General features: G+C 38.7%; 1 protein-coding gene across 6 annotated transcripts in view; it reads left to right on the forward strand.

Annotated features, from left to right (window-relative positions):
- Positions 1 to 6,723: 6,723 nt before the first annotated feature.
- LOC135698735 (uncharacterized) overlaps positions 6,724 to 17,029 on the forward strand; it is a 97,544-nt gene continuing 87,238 nt past the window's right edge. For 2 of the 6 annotated variants that reach the window (XM_065218830.1, XM_065218832.1), the window contains exon 1: positions 8,536 to 8,794. In XM_065218830.1, coding sequence (XP_065074902.1) covers positions 8,685 to 8,794 — 110 coding nt within the window. In that variant the 5' untranslated portion in view covers positions 8,536 to 8,684. Of the gene's footprint in view, positions 6,803 to 8,524; positions 8,795 to 17,029 lie in introns of those variants that run through there. The other 4 variants (XR_010517499.1, XM_065218826.1, XM_065218828.1 and 1 more) reach the window with 4 other exon arrangements.

Here is a 17,029-nt window from a genome sequence, read left to right on the forward strand (position 1 = left end):
CTGGATCAGCTAAATTAGCTGTAAAATTTACCGAACGACCGGTAACGTTTACCGTTGTGCATTGCTTGATTTGTAGTCGACTTTACCGGAGAACTGTAATTTTGAGGATGGTATGCAAATTGAAAATTACCGAGAGATCTGTAATTTTTTAAAAAGGTCACCGACTCAACTGTAATTTGCTTTAATATTGTTTCAAGGTGGCGGTCACTGCAACCCATGCAAAAAAATTTCTGCAGTCGTGATCAATAAGTTAGTGTTGCAAATTGCACCACCAATGAACAAAACCGTTGGCGACGATCTGAAAACTTAAGTTTTTGTCGGAAAGATTCGGCGCTACACTGAAAACAAGGAAGCATTGGAAGAAGATTCCAAATGCTGTTTTCAGATCGTCGCCAACGGGAATGGAACTTGGGCCGACAGAAAAAAAAAACAAGCAGCAACATCGGCCATCTGTAATCGGTATTTATTTAGATAACGAAAGTTAATAATTTCACCTTTTTTTATTTTTCACAAGCACGAACGCTTTTAATGTCGATCGAAAATAAGAATATGGTGGATTTGACGTTTACCTAGACCGTTACCGAACTCAGTAATAGAACGCTTTGTTTACCGAAACTTCAGTATAATATTTCACCGAAGTCAGTGATGAAGCTGATTTACAGACCTGCCGGTAAAAATGTTTACCGTTTTCAGTAAATTAAAATAAAATTACCGAAATTCGGTCATTTCATTTACAGCTTTCAGCAATAAAGCGAGAAAATACCGAAACATCTGTAATTTTTAGCATTACCGATCTAAGACGGTAATTTTTTTACCGAACTCAGGGGCTCTGTTTAAGTGTGTAGTTCTGTCAAAACCTCAGCATTTTCATTGATCCATTGGACGCAACAGACGCCAAATGAAAGGTTTTATGGTCACATAGAGCACTTTTGAAGACTGCACATTGTAAAGGGCGAACACGAAATTATTGCAACACATTTAGTTTGCTCTCAAATTTGTCATTTGCATTGTCATTGTCATTTGCATCCTTTACTTTCTCCTTGGTCTTTCATCCCGCTTCATCATGACCCAATAGCCCAGCACGCTTTTAGAATAGTGACAGGAACTAAGTTCGATCAAAACAATGGTTTTTCACTTTGCTCCCTTAAAAATGGCAGCAGTCGTTTTTGGAGGCATTCATTTTTGTAAATTTCACCATTGATGGTGCCCTTTGTGATGAATATTTTACTACTGTTTTCCACAGGGTTCAGATAGCCTACCAAATAAGACATTTTGATGGTAATTTCGACATTTTATTTTTCTTGAAAGGATCATCCACTTAGAACTTATCTTTTCCGGTGTAAAACTCTTGTCCTGGTATTTGTTGAAAGTCAGCTTAGACGTATTTTTCATCATCCATCACACAGAAATTGTATCTGTTCAACATTTCCGTGTAGAGCTTCCTTGCGCTTCCAGTTTGCTGGCGTTCATCGCAGTTTCGGAAGTTTTGAATCTTGAATGCTCTTGCCTTGACCTTCTGCACGTGACTTTGCAAAACACTGACTTTTTTGGCAATATTACGTGTTGATATGTTGGGATTTCGGGTGAAATTACCCTTCACCTTTCCCTCCGCCTTCCTACATGCTGCTCACGGTTTTGTTTGCTCCGTGCTTGTGATCCAATGTCAACCGGTTTTTAAACTTGTTTATAACTCTTACTTGATATGCAGTATTTTTCCTAAAGCACTATGAGACAGCTCCAGATTTTCCATGTGAGCGTGCAATATTGTTTCACGCGTCTTCACTTGACTCACTTCCATTTTCTTCTTCTTCTTCTTCTTCTTTGCTTTTCAAGCTTATTGCATATCGCATATTAGCTTATTGCGTGCTCTCAACTTAGTGTTCTAGATGCACTTCCACAGTTATTAATTGAGAGCTTTCGATGTCTGTACCATTTTTGCATTGGTATAATTGTGTGGCAAGTCCAATCATACTTCTATGCCCAGGGAAGTCGAGAAATTTTCCAACCCGAAAAATTCCTAGACCGGACCGGGAATTGAACCCAGCCACCTCCAGCATGGTCTTGCTTTGTAGCTGCGCCTTTACCGTCTGAGCTAAGGGAGGCCCCACTTCCATATTAGCCGCATCGATACGCAATTTACAGGATGTATACAATACACTTCAAAAAGAAACTATGCAAAGTTTGATTAATTTCCGCCTAGTAGGAATAAAAATACAACCAGATGTAAGTGTTACAATAATTTCGTGCTCGCCCTTTGGTCGAAATACGTATCTGTCATAGGTACCAAAATTAATTAAGTGGAATTAAATGGAAGACATTCTTTTTTGCTTTTTTCACTTTGGAATATATTGTAGGAATTGTTAAACCGGTTCCGGAAATATGGCCGAAACATGCTACGGTTCATATGGGGCATTAGGCTATTTCCGACCTTAAACGAATAAAACTCATCATGTGACACCTCAAGTCAAATTAGAATTCAAAAACTAGTTCAATGGTAGTTATTTGGAGGGCCCCATTGGCTACACCTGGCCATGTTTCGAATTCTTATAAAATATTTGTATACCATTAAGAAAACCCTTTTCTTTACAGTAATGAACTTTTAGAAGAAGTTTCATGGAACATATGGACTAAATTAGTGTCGGTAAAAATAGGTCCAACCATGATTCATTTTTGGATAGGTCCAACCAAAATTCATTGTCCTCTTCGACCTTCCGTTTTTGTTAGAGTTCAACTTTTTTCATGATAAAATAGAAAAAAATGAAAGTGGTGTTGAGTACTTGGCACTGATGAAGTCTGCAAGTAGTAGACGAAATACGCGTATCTGTCAAAAGATAAGCAATTATAACGGAATTTAAAGGAAATAAACCAACCCACTGAAAGCTCTTCAGAAAAAAATGTTTTTACATTTAAATTTTCTCAAGAATCTAAGAAAAAACTGGTAAGCTTCCTGTTAAGGTTGTTAGTGTTTATGTTAAGAAGCATAACAGCTTTGATTGTGTCTCTGTCTTTTTCAAGTATCGATTATTAACTAGTTTTTAAATTTGAGAAAAACATATGCACCTCAATTTATTCAAATGTTATTATTCCATGTACCTTCATTTATTTGACATCCATTATCAATTTTTGTTGTTACTCTTCCCTTCATTCGTGAGATCGAAGCTCGCAGTGTGAAATAGCGACAATTGTTGAACAATGGAGAACGATTCATGTACACATGCTAAACCTACATTTTGTTTTCACTGAAATCAACCCGTGCATCTAAATAGCAAATAAAGTAAACCGCAAACGAGCAGAAACCATCTGTGGAACAGTGTCGTGAACATGAAAATCGTAAGTGTAAAAGTGAGACAAGAACTCTGTACAAAATTCACACCCTGCAACCCGCTTCCAAAAAACCCCACAACATTTCGCCTGAGGAGGAAAGCGCACCTCGTGTCGGCGTGAGCTTTCCGACCACAAAACTGTAGAAATCAGCTGCCCCTCACCCCGTATGGTTTGCGAAAACAGAACTGGGGAGTAACGAAATCAAACTAAAAAAAAGTCAGAAAATCGCAACCAATTTTCCCACGCTTATGGTCACGTGCTACTTCGGTTGAGATAAACATGTTAGCCTGGTGTCGAACAGTAGAGAGAAAACAGTAGTTTTCCACCGCACTAGCGCAGTAGGCTACAGAGGAAGGCCACCAAAAAACAAGCACCGCAAAGCATGTCTCGGATGATGACTTACCGTTGCTCGGCGTTGGTAACGAATGTGGCGTGTGTGTGAGGAAATTTCATGAGCCGTGACAATGCACTGAATTATTGTTCTCACCCCTCAGGTGATAATTGTAATCGAGCGTTCAATATTGTCTAACTACAGCCATCTATTTTTGGTGGCAGTCAATCAGGAAGTTTGATATGGGCTGACTGCCACCAAAAATTGATATAAAATATAAGGTATACCTTCGCGCTTGTCTGCTCGCGTGAATGAAACCGAAGGTTGCCACAGCAACCGCCAAAAGAAAAAAAAATCTCAGAACCAGTCAATGCCATCCAAGGAGGCTGTGGCGTAAAAGTTTCACCACTAGGATTGAGTTTTTTGTGTGCGTCTCTTTTGGTTGCCGGGCTAAAGTGGCTAAATTTAGAGCTTTCCCCTGAGAGGAAAAGACTCGAAAGACATTCAAGATCGCATGTTGCTTTGATAGTCAGTTGCAAGACGTAGGAGAAAAGAGAACTTTTCATAAGCTTTTAAGGCATCGGAAGGGGTCAGTTTTGGTTGGTTTGGTTGAGGAAGTGATTTCCGCTTCCGGAGAGGTTGACTTTGATACATAAGGAGGGTTATGGTTAAAGCACATGAAATCGAGATCCGATAGCCGTTTGCTTGGAGTTTCATGGGGTGCTTTTTGTGTTTCGACTGTTCTTCAATTTATGTAATTTTGATATATAGATGTTTGGTTTGTAGTGGATGATTTTTTTTAAGTTCTTTATCAAGGAGATTTTTAGCCTATGGCTAGTTTATCTCCGCTTGTAGTGGATATTATTGGAAAATTTAATATTTAACTTCCCAGGAATTAACCAAATATGTGTCTTCCCAAATACGACAATGGGACCATTACAGTAACCAAGAAACAGTTTTAGTTTTATTATAGTCTTGTAGACACTGATTTGTTCTTGAAAAATGCTTTAAGACTTCAATAAAACTTGCAATGTAACATGGGTATGATCCGAAAGGCTTTGTGAAGGAAGAAGTACAAAGGTTGCCCACACCTTTTACATGGACAAATTGATGGCAATGGCAATGATGGCAATGACAATTTTGGATATGTTAAGCGGCGCCAGTGGTGTAGTGGTAAGCGTGATTATCTCTCACTCCAGCAGGCCTGGGTTCAATCCCAGTCGGCGCTGCCACGATGTTCTGAGGCATAACATCTCTGATCACGCCTTTTTTCGGAAGGGAAGTAAAGCCGTTGGTCCCCGGTTCATGAGTTGATGGGTCGATACGTAGGGTCCAGGTGTGGAAGCTGCCTCCCTGGCGTCGGTAGCATTGTTGATCAGCACGGAAAATAAGTTCGACGGAAAACAAAACAGGGAAAATTCAAATTTTTGATAAGGCCTGTTAAAAAAAAAGGATAGACACCCTAATAAACATTTTTTTTTTATGTTCTTTATTAAGGAGATTTTTAGCCTATGGCTAGTTCATCTCCGAGACCCCTAATAAACATATACATATACAAAGCAAGTGACACTCTATTATTATTTTTGCATGATTTGTTTTCCGTCGATCTTGTTTTACGTACTGAGTACCGATGCTACCGATGCCAGCTCCCACCGATGACAGCTCCCACACCTGGATCCTACATATCGACCCATTTTCTCAAGGACCAGGGACCAACGGCTTTTGGCGTGATCGGAGATTTTATGCCTCAGAAAATCCCGGCGGCGCCGACTGGGATTGAACCCAGGCCTTTTGGGGTGAGAGGCAATCATACTTACCAGTACACAGCCGGTACCGATAAAGAAAAAAAAAATATTCAAAGTGGGCACACCTGTTTGAACAACGATTGCTGTCTGAATACGACGTCAGTGGATGACGATAAGAGCTTATTCATATTTTGCTTCCCTTATCTCACGGATATTATCCCCGATGAGTAGGTCTGATTATGTCCAATCGTGAGAGGAAGCTAAGTTCCGCTGAGATTTTTTTAAATTGCAAGGTTTTGCGTACAATAAAATATTTGATAACATTAAATATTTCTTAAAAATGTGTTTATACAATTTTTACAATATGTTACAAACAGTTCGATCAGGATCAATGGCGAAGGTAGCACTTTTAGCTCGTTAAAAGACCATAAAACTGTATGATAATAGCTGGAAGTGTTTAGCCCATAACTACAGCTGGAGTGTAGAATGGGCAATTGGGAAGAACAGCGCAAAACACACTACATGTACCGCAATTAATTAATTCGAGATAAACATTAACCCTCTCAAGGTTGAAACCGGCTCGCTCGGGTGTTGTAATAGACTACAAATAGCAGCCATAGAAATGGTTACCTTACACTACTAACTGTAGCTGTAGGAAGAGAGAGATGCAACTTAAGTACCGTCTAATCTGATGCTGGTACCCACTCTAGTGCACTCGCTAGGTGTTATTGTTTCTCCGACTTTCAGTTATTGAATCGAAATTCTCCCATGAAATCTGTGGTGTGCGGGGAAGGGTGTCTCGATTAGTAGAATGTAATAAATGGTTTAGGCATTTCTTTAAATATGATAACAACTATCATAATTAGAAAACAGTTTTGTTTCAAAAGATGACAAGGACAAAAACTAAACGTGTAATATCAAACGGTATACTATATTTCATATCACACAATAATTGACATGAAAATACTATTGTCCGAGACTTTTAAGATTAGCGATCATTTTTTGTACTGATTGAAGGTACCATTCCCTTTCGGATACCCCCCGCATCATAAGCCCGGATGAGCGAGAAAACTCGACCACAGCAGCAGCCACAGTGGCTGTAGCAAGTGTTTTGCTGCTGTTGTTGTAGATACTTCGTATTTCTCTTGATTGCTCCTCTAATTGCACGTTTAGACAGAGTGAGACAAGCGAACAATTCTTTACATCTTATTTTTCCGACGTCACCTGCCTGACGACGATGGATTGCGCGCCTTCATTCGATCGTCGTCTCGTCGGAGGTGGTAACGTTTTTTCGACCGTTTTGAATTATTACCCTAGCTCAAGATTTTGCAGATCGCGAGATTTTACTTGCAAGTCAGTGCTGTAAATCTCTTGCAGAAATCAGTGCTTCAACAGTTCACAGGTGCGAAGCTTATTCATAAACTGTGATTGGGTCACTTTAGGAACTGAAATCGCCCCAATATTACCAACGATTGTCATAAAGCTTAGTGCTAATTGGTCGAAACTGTGCGATGACAATAAATGCCGAGTGACACTCCAACAATACGAATCACGCTGGAGTCTTCGTCGTTCAGTCCGGTGGTCAAAGTAGGCCGAGCAGAAGAGAGAGGCACACATTTTTATTTATCTTCTGTTTTCATTGTCGGTTTTTTTTGTGTGTGTACTTTTGTTGCTGGTACACGTTTGCTGCATGGAAGACACACGGCGCTTTCAGTTGTTGTTCTGATATCCAAACTGTCATGACCGCAGTAAAGATAGTGAGTGTTGTTGGGAACGCAGAAGAAACGTAGTAGGCTGCTGCTGTTACGTTCCAGCTTGTGTCATCAGAGTGTCCACTGGGGAAGATAACGAGGATTCATGTGTTAGAAAAGTTTTCGCACTATGTGAGATTTGTACAAATGTAGGGAGATTTCGGATAAGTCGTGTTCCATGTTGTCTCATTAACTCAGCGGAAAAGTTGCTTCCTTGATCTAATGCTAGGGTAGTACAAATGCTAGGGTAGTACAAATTATCCAATTTGGTCCATACATCTTAATCGATTTCAAATTATCCACTATTGTCACATTAATTACCATAACATAAGCGTAAATGTCCTTTTTCAGATGTAACCAAATGAGCTCAAATAGATTTGAAAACGTATGCGCTGTTTTAAGCAATATGCATCGTTTGAACCACCCAAATGAGAAAGAAATCAAGGACGCTTGCTTACTTACAAGTATAACAATAAGTTTGCTTATTTTCATAGACACACACTACCAGTTGAATTCTATGATTTATTTTTAAAATTTATAAATTAGTTAATTTTATAACAGTGGAAAGTTGTGAGTTAATTTTGCGATCATTTATATACATTTCCATCAATCCATTTACCAAGACAAAATCCTTCTTGAAAGTAACCCCTCTGAGAAGTATGCCAAGGTCTCCGCTATTACATCTAATGAGACAAGAATTCAAACGTTCAGCAAAAGGGGGTGACTAATTGGAGGGGAAAAAGCGCAAAATAAGCAATCCGACGCGAGTGATGATGAACGGGCGAGAGATGCTGTAATGCTAGAAAAACCGCGTAGAATCGAAGATTGATGGTTCTTATGGGTGACGGATCGGAATTGCTACCACCGGCACCGGTGTGGCCATCAACAACGGGAGTGCATCAGAAGAAGCTTACTGCCAAAAAGCGACAACACTGGAAACTATTATAAAGTGAAATTGCTACAATTAACCTCGATATTCGTTTCGTCTGTGTTTTTATTTTATTTTCGTTCGTTGATGTTGTTTCGTGTTTCGCGTATTTTATCCGTTTAGGAGTGAATGCGCCGCCGCGACGTTGCAGCTAGCAGGCACGAACTGACCGCGCGAACGGTGTGAGACAATGTCATAATTGCTTGACAAATCAACTGTGACTGGGCGCTTGCTTAGCTCAAACGGCTCCACAGTAGTGCTTTAATCACTATTAACCGATAATAGCGATCCAATCGAAGTGTGATGAACGTGAGGAAATGTATGAACATAAACATACATTGTCGAAAGGTGACAGGCTCATTTGGTTGAAAACAGTGTTCAGCTTCAGTGCCTGTTGTTCGAATTTCTCGTCTACATTCTTAAATCGAATGCCCTTTCTATTTAATTGTTTCTAGATGAGCCAGGAAGTTTTCGAAATTATGCGCGTGCCAATAATTGACAGAAACATTCCAGTGGTCAGTGAATCGAAGTGATCGAAGGCAGCGTGTTGTGTTATTAAATCACAGCAAGCGGTTACCCACCAGCAGCAGCAGAATAAAATAAAAATGCTAATCGAGTTGGCTGAGTTTAGTCAGAAGCTCCAGGAGTACCGGACAATCTTGGAACGGTTGCGAACCAATCAAAAATCGTACCAACAAAGGCGGGAGCGACTGAGGTGAGTAACCAAGCAGATTATTATTGTGCAGTGTGATCGTAAATTACCGCAGGGAACCTGACTGTGTTCAATTAATGTGACTTCAAGCATGGCTTTAAATTTATTGCCTTATTTGAAAATGTTTTGCATCACTTGGCAGTTTTATGGATTTCAAATTTAACAGGAATTTAATTTGATAAAGTTAAGTAAAATTTATTGGAAGATGGATACGGTGGTTCAGTATAAATAAGTGTTTAACTAACAGATCCTTATCAATTATGAGGACGTGATTATCAATAAATTAGCCCACTAGACCGTTTGAAGGGACCGAAATAACCATCGACACATAGAAAAAGTGGTTACATATCGAGATATAAAACATCTATATATGGAGAATTGACTGTATTATGTAACCCAACCAGGAAATGCAAGATACTACTTGAAAATCTATTACACATTCCAGCCTATGACTGAAAGAAAGATAACCTAACCTCTATTACACATTTGCACAAAAGATATACAGAATTTGCAATGTTTCACCGCATGTATGATGCATGATGATGCATGACAGTAGTCTACCACTTGTTATAACACGGAAACTAACTCCGGCAGCTGTGGGTTTTCCTTACTTATTAGACTCGAACAAGCCTAATAATCTCTAATTGTCAATTTAGTGTTTTAGATGTAATTCCACAGTTTTTAATTGAGAGCTTTCGATGCTTGCATTAGTATAGCTAGTGTGGCAAATACAATCATACACACTAAGAAATACCTAATCTTACACGTGACGTAATCCATCTTTGACATAAAGGGTGAGACGTAAACAAACTTGTCATGTAAAATTAAGTGCTCCGAGACTGAAAAGTTTGAAAGTACGTTTGATTGAGCTGAATGTCCCGTCTATTATGACTAAATTTTATGTCAAAATTTACGCTAGAAGTCGAGAAATTTTCCAAGAAGTCCTAGACCGGACCGGGAATTGAATCCAGCAACCTTCAGCATGGTCTTCCTTTGTAGCTGCGCCTTTACCGACTGGGCGAAGGGAGGCCTCCGTTTATGACTATCAACGGAACAATATAAAGACTCATTTTATCAACATGATCTCACAATCGGTCAAAATACAACTCATGTAACAAGAGGATGCACCAAGGAATATTTCACACAATTTTCAATGTTTCACAGCATTAACATTTTCTGATATGTGATCGTCGGATGGTTTTTGAGATAGTTTTGCAAAATTAATATTGACTACAAAGTTTGTTTTGGGTTAGTTTTGGGGCCTCCCTTAGCTCAGTCGGTAAAGGCGCAGCTACAAAGCAAGACCATGCTGGAGGTGGCTGGGTTCAATTCCCGGTCCGGTCTAGGAATGTTTCGAGTTGGAAAATTTCTCGACTTTCCTGGGCATAGAAGTATGATTGTACTTGCCACACATATCGAAAGCTCTCAATTAATAACTGTGGAAGTGCATCTAGAACACTATGTTGAGAGCACGCAATAAGCTAATATGCGATATGCAATAAGCTTGAAATACGAAGAAAAAGAAGAAAAAGAAGAAGTTGGTTTTCTCCAATGCACTATGGCTAGAAAATCATCGTGTGAAGCGTATCGTTTCCTTTCCCTGGAACTAAGATTTTTCGGCAACACAATTTTAGTTTTCCAGGATTCCTGAATTTCACGGAAACAATTGGTTTTTATCAATAAAAAGATTATGTGTTGAAAATATAAACATATACAATATTACCTGCTCATAAAACTGGTTTCGTATTTAATTCCAACATAAGCAACATCATGAACACAATTTAGCTAGTTTTTGCTGATTCATTTTGGTGTTCAACTTACTTGAATTGTGAATTGAAAGTTCAGAAAGTATATCGATTGCGTACTTTTTCTATGTACCTATGTACCGAATTCCACACAGTCTTTTAAACCAGACCTTTTATTTTAATTAAATATTACATCCACAAAGAAACATAACAATTATCTAATCTAATCTAATCTAATCTCATACAAACGCAGCCAGTACAAGAAAGCATCCTGTAAATTTATTAGGTTAGATAACCCCTTACCATTTTACTTGTCAATATTGATGTTTGTAGCATATCTAAGATATAACACAATCATGCGTTATATTTGTCGCAAAGATGATTCTTGAAAATGATTCGAGTTTAAATAAAAATATTTAAGCAACGATGCATTTCTTGAAGCCATGGGGTGGGAGGATGCGTGGGCATATTTGAAAAAATCCATTCCCATATTCGTGAACGGCAGCCATGAACCATGAACGGTCCGCGCGTAACGGGTGTTCAACAAATTCAGTATTTTTTTATTAAAAACATAATGTTTATTCTTCAAAAAACGTCAATGAATATTGGAAAAGGGGCCCTGGTCAGCCGTACGACGCACTTAGTCGTGATGCTCTCACAAGAGCGGCACTGAAATCATTCTCTTTTTTATTGAACACCCGTTAGAAGGAAATGTACACCGTGAACTATAGTTCACGGCTCTTGTTCACGAATATGGGAACGGATTTTTTTGCGAGTACCGTACCAAACGCTCCAATCAACTTGGAAACAAAATAATTATGTTAGATGAACATGGACGACAGGGTCATCATATAATTTACGTAGCCTTTTGATCATATTTGATAATCAAGTGTCCGGGTTTGGTACATAATGGTACTTTTAAGCCACTTGTACTTATCATTTAGCGTCAACCAGTGCAGTCTTCATCAGTGTCATTCCCACTAAAGAACTTATCAAAACATAACATCCTTAAGTACTCATCCCCTAGGTAAAAAAGTCAAGATCACAGGTATACCAATGTGTTGAATCGGATCCTACCTAACTAATAAAAACCAAAGATTTAAGTAAAGTAAAGGAGAAAAATCTATACAACTCTCTAAAAAAGAAAATTGACTTTTTTATCTAGGGGATGAGTACTTAAGGAGGTTAGAATTTGATAAGTTCTTTAGTGAGAATGACACTGATGAAGACTGCACATTGTAGTCGAAATACGCATCTGTCATGGATACCAAAATTAATTAAGTGAAATTATATTGAAGATAATTTTTTTTTGCTGTTTTATTTAAGCATTCCGCGAACAACCCAATTTCATTACTTCATTATGATGGCTACCAAGCCTTTGAGATTTTCCTTATTAGAGAGTTAGCTTTTTTTCCCCTATTATCGAGCATTTTTGCCTAATAAAATTTGACCAAAAAGATCTTGAGTGCACTTTTCATCATTAATTGCTGAGGTCCTTCTGATGGTTGGTATATTTAAGTGATATCCCAAAACCTTTGCAGCGTAAAACAAGTGAAAGAAAATCTGTTTTCGGATGGGTTGATCTAAATTTTCAATCATTTAATGATACTGAATGATGCATATTGACGCAATTACGCGCATTCTAGTTATATATATCTAATCATTATCTGCTATATAAATTGTGACTTTGTAATACAATAGCTTAGATAAACAAAGCGGAACGGAATTTCATTCATTTTTTTTTCAGAAAGTGCTAGTTTTCCTCGTTAATTGTAACCAGCGGTTACAATTAAACGTAGCAGATGACTTTGTCACCTTGCGATTATTTTTTTATAAGGTGTTCCATCCCAATACAGAACCCTATTCCCTAAATATCACAATCATGTCTGACTCTCACTGTTTGTTGGCAGCGGTTTGAACCAGCGAAATATATCGTTTGCCGCTCCGCGGCGCCGTAAATATAAAGCATGACCACAAATGATGCCACGGAAGAAAGTGACACAAAGAACATCAAGTGACAAAGACTCGATGTTTCATAGCATGGGTTGATCGGCTCAGCCGTAGAATTGTTCGCTCTCTTCTGTCCGTGAACTCCGTAGGAAGTGGAAGTGCGCGCGTGTTCCTAAAATAAAAAATAAAAAGTTGATTTATATTTATGTGGTGTTATAAAGTTAATGGCAGTAGTTAAAATCATTTAAAAGGTAGTGAAAATTAAAAGTGATTAAAAGAAGGATATTGTAAAAATTAAAGCTAGGGTAAAGTAAAGTTAAAAAGAAAATATTTTCTAATCTCCATTAGGTTTACTGCTGATACTGCATTCAATAAGTTTTTCGTGTTATCCAACGTAGAAATTAGGAAAAAGGTAATTAAATTGTTAAATTATATAATGTAACCCCGGACAGCCTATTTTGTGACGTCATAGCACTAATGGGTTGGGTAGGTCCATTATCTGGGCCTTTTCTCCTATTCGGACAAGTTCCGAAACTCTCTTCCGCAGAAAGAGCCAAGAGGAGCCAAGGATAGTGGCACCGGACCATTCGGCGAGCGTTCAGACTAGTCGCCACTTTAGTCACCGATACCAGCCAGGCGATCCACGTTAGTCAGTGGTATCGGAATCGATTTCTTCACGGACAGGAAACCCCATCAGCGTCCAGGTCCACTATCCTCATCAGACATTCTTGGAAGAATCAGCGTGGAGCAGAAGATCCGCCATTGCTCTCGACGATCAAAAAGGCCACTCGAGAATAGACGAAGGACCGCCATCTTGTTGGCATCAAGCAAGTGGCATCATCCACATCGTAACAACGATTCGACGTCGGCGTTTTCATCAGCCTCACCGCCTCACAACCGGCGCTCTGAACGGTCGATTGCGCCGATTGATCCACGTTGCCACCGGTGCTTCTATCGGCGATCACCGGTTAATCGTAGACTCAACGGCGACCTCATCATCAGCTCCGACGGCAATTCACCAGCAATCGAGACAGCAGAAACAACGCCGAAATGTCAGCGATGTCATGCTGGTCGCTACAGCCGAATCATCGATGATCCTGCTACGAAGGTCGACCTACCCACCTACCAGAAAACCGCAAGTACCCAGTGCAAGTGCATGTGACGTCACCCTAGGTTAAAATAAAAACAGCTAAAATGTTATAAAAGGCGGCTATTTTTTAGAGAGTGCAGTCCTTTAAATTTATTCCACCATCTTTTCGTTTGTCCTCGTTTTCCCGGACCCGAAAGGGGTCTTCAGGCCTCGTCCGGGAGTTCATAGTGCAGAAATTGGAACTTCGTTGGCTTTTGAGCTTCCCCATGTGTTTTGTGTTATTCTTTTTCAGGTTCATCGTTTGTGGTTATTGCTTACTTTTAAACAACATATACGTTCCTGCTGTTAACAGGTGGCAGTTGGATGTGAGTGTGATATTTAGTTCCGTAGGCGACCCTTAGATTTTCCCCGAGTTAGTCTAGAGGCTTACATAATAATGAGAAAGAATGATGCCATTGAAATTAGCTATTCATATACAATGAATTTATTGAAAGATCAATTACAATTTTTCATTACATTCTTATAATTCTTCTTTGCATTTGAGGCTATCTAGCACTTAACAGGAACATTGCACATCTACCGGACTAATAAAAAAAAATATTGAAATAATAATTCACGAAAAAAAAAATTACACCCGGCTTCGAGGTTTTCAAATATTGATTGAGTTAAATTAATCTATCTCTAAAAATCCATGCATAAAACCCTGCTGTTTGCATACTATTTGAAACGGAAACTTCAGGACTTTGGATTGATTAGAATTTTTGGTGGTGTCATATTAGATTTTTTTTCTTCATATAAATGAGTCTTTCATAAGCTTATTTCCCATCAATTTAAAAACCAAGCACACCATTTGAAAGCTGAAGTTGTTTCCTATAAGAAACAAGTTTTATGTTGATTTTGGTACATTTCCAAGTCCAACTTATCCCAACAAACATTGAATCGAAGACTACAAATCAAGAAGACTGGCAATTGTTCTCTTCTCCCATACAAATGTCAAAAGACACTGATAACAGCGCCTCTGACAATCAAAGGTGGAACTTTGAAGCACAAGTGTTAGTGAGACTGCTCATAAACAGTGACTGTGTATGTGACCTAATGTCACCGAAACGAAAAATCATAACACGGTACTCGTTGTTGTTTTTGTTTTGCTCTACAAAATTTCACGGCAATTTGTATCCTAATCCCAGCAAGCCGGTGGTTTTCCAACTCCAAACCGAAATACTTGTCATGGTGGATCAAGTAGCGGATTGAAACTCGGATCGATACCTAGTGAAAGTAACTTTTACGTGTGAACGAGGAATCGAAATATTGTTTATTTCGCCTGTTGGAAGCAATCAATTATAAGGAATTGGCAGCTTCCATCACCATTGAGTGAACTACCGTCATTTGGAAGCTGCTGAAAATTCAAGGATTCTAAAAGAAGAAAAATCCAGTACCCCTATCACGTTCCGTTGGATCTAATGTTGGAAAAAATGAAAATGAAAGGTTCAAGGACTATAATCTCAAACGGTACGAAATTGATAGAGAATATATTTCCATTTTAGATGTTGTCAAAATAGTGATAGTGATCCTCTGTATGCTTTAACAATTCTTCGAATCGACCAACCCCTTCCAGAAAATGCCAGAGAATGATAACAACAGTGTCGGATTGGCCAGTTCAAATGGTCAGCGAGTACTGTTTCAAGCTGCCGAGCGTCAAAACTTAACCCCCTCCCTGGCGAAGTTCCAAAGTCGTGCGGAACGGGTATGCATTTTACTAATGCACCATACGAATGCTCAAAAATGCATCACTAAAGGGCTTAGGAAAAGTGGAAGATAATTCTGAGATAGCAAATTAATGATCGAGAAAGCTCCCACCATTATTGTAAATGGCATCATTGCCATAGTTTTAATTTTCAAAACAAATTTTATTACGCATCTGTTCAATTTCAGCTGGGATGCCACTCCAAGCTCAAAATAAGAGAAACAATCGCAACTACCTACTTGTGATGGTGATGGCAGAGAATTTGACTCCAAGCTCAATCTATTCTATTTCTACGGTTTGGTCTTTTTTCCTGTGTTATTACTTTAATTGAGCTTAACTTTAGGTAGAACTTTCAATACATGTTTGAGCTTATGCTAGTAATTTCAAAATATGTATTATTATTAGGTTAGGTTAGGTTCCTTTATTAAAGATATTTTCAGCCATTGGCTGGTTCGTCTCTGGCATTATTATTATTAATCGAGCAATTTCTATAAAACATAGCTCAAGTCAAAAAAAATATTTTCTCTTGTTGGAATAAGCAATCCCTGAGTATTGACGCCGTATGCCAACGATGGCAAACCCAATCAAGATGTTATGTGTTGCCATGCTTTTTTAAATAGCCGAAGATGGCCATGCCAATTGTTTCGTTATTTGTATTTACCCTCTACTTAGGCTGTGAACCATTTGCCGAGTTAAATTTAACTTGTGGTTAAAAGTGACATTTTGAAAGTTATTTTCTATGTTCGAAAATCCCCGTGCTGTCGATCGACCGGTTTTCGAGCCACGGTTGTCAAAATTTAACTTCTTGTCTGTCAGAAATAACCATGCTCGGATAGCAGGGTTAATCGATAACTTTCCATCTGTCAAATTTTAACCAAAAGTTAATCCACCAAATGGTTCAGAGCCTTAAAGTGTTGTACAATACAATATTGTATGGCTTCGCTCACCCTTTAAAAAAATATTAGCAAACCATGTTTCTGTTGACAACTTATCTAACCTACTTCGATCGATTTAAATTTTCCACCTTTTATCTCCAAACAAACGAAAAATATACGCCTACCTGTAGGCTAAAACGAACGAAATGCGAAGCACAAGGAACAGCCGGAAAACGCAGCGATATAAAATCGAGCTTTTACCGAGGGGTGGTAAATTCCACGCATGGGTTGATTCCACTTCATCACCCCTGAGATACAAGCACAACACCATGAATAATTTCGAACTGCGAAAATCAATGCTCCCCTCAAGAGGATGGCAAACTTGAAAGGATCTTGTCTGGGGGGTAGAGAGACTGGAGAAAAATATCTTATTGATGGCTCGTTTTTATCCACCTTTTCTCCTACTCTCAGTTGGATTTCGATGAATATAAATGAAGCTTTGATTGAGCTGTCTTAGGCTGAATAGGCGGAATGATGAACGCGCACTTTGATTTTACTTGTTGATGCTGAATTCTATAACTGAATTGAATATTTGAACTTCATGGAAATTCTGCACTTAACAGGAACATAAAATCTAAATGTGCGTCCTGATTCGTTGGCGAATGTGGGTTTCACGGTTCACAATTTTACATGACATGTTCGTTTTTTGTATCAGTCTTTAGGGTTTTTGATCTAATTTCCGTCCTACTAAGGACATCGCGCACTTTACCACGCTTTTTGGAAAGGGTTTGAACAAAACATGGAATGTTTTCATCAAAGATAACTTCTAAATTT

Source organism: Ochlerotatus camptorhynchus, unplaced genomic scaffold (assembly GCF_037179485.1).
Source record: "Ochlerotatus camptorhynchus isolate MF236.1 unplaced genomic scaffold, CSIRO-AGI_Acam_v1.1 ptg000094l, whole genome shotgun sequence".
In the NCBI taxonomy this organism is placed as follows: Eukaryota; Metazoa; Arthropoda; class Insecta; order Diptera; family Culicidae; genus Ochlerotatus; species Ochlerotatus camptorhynchus.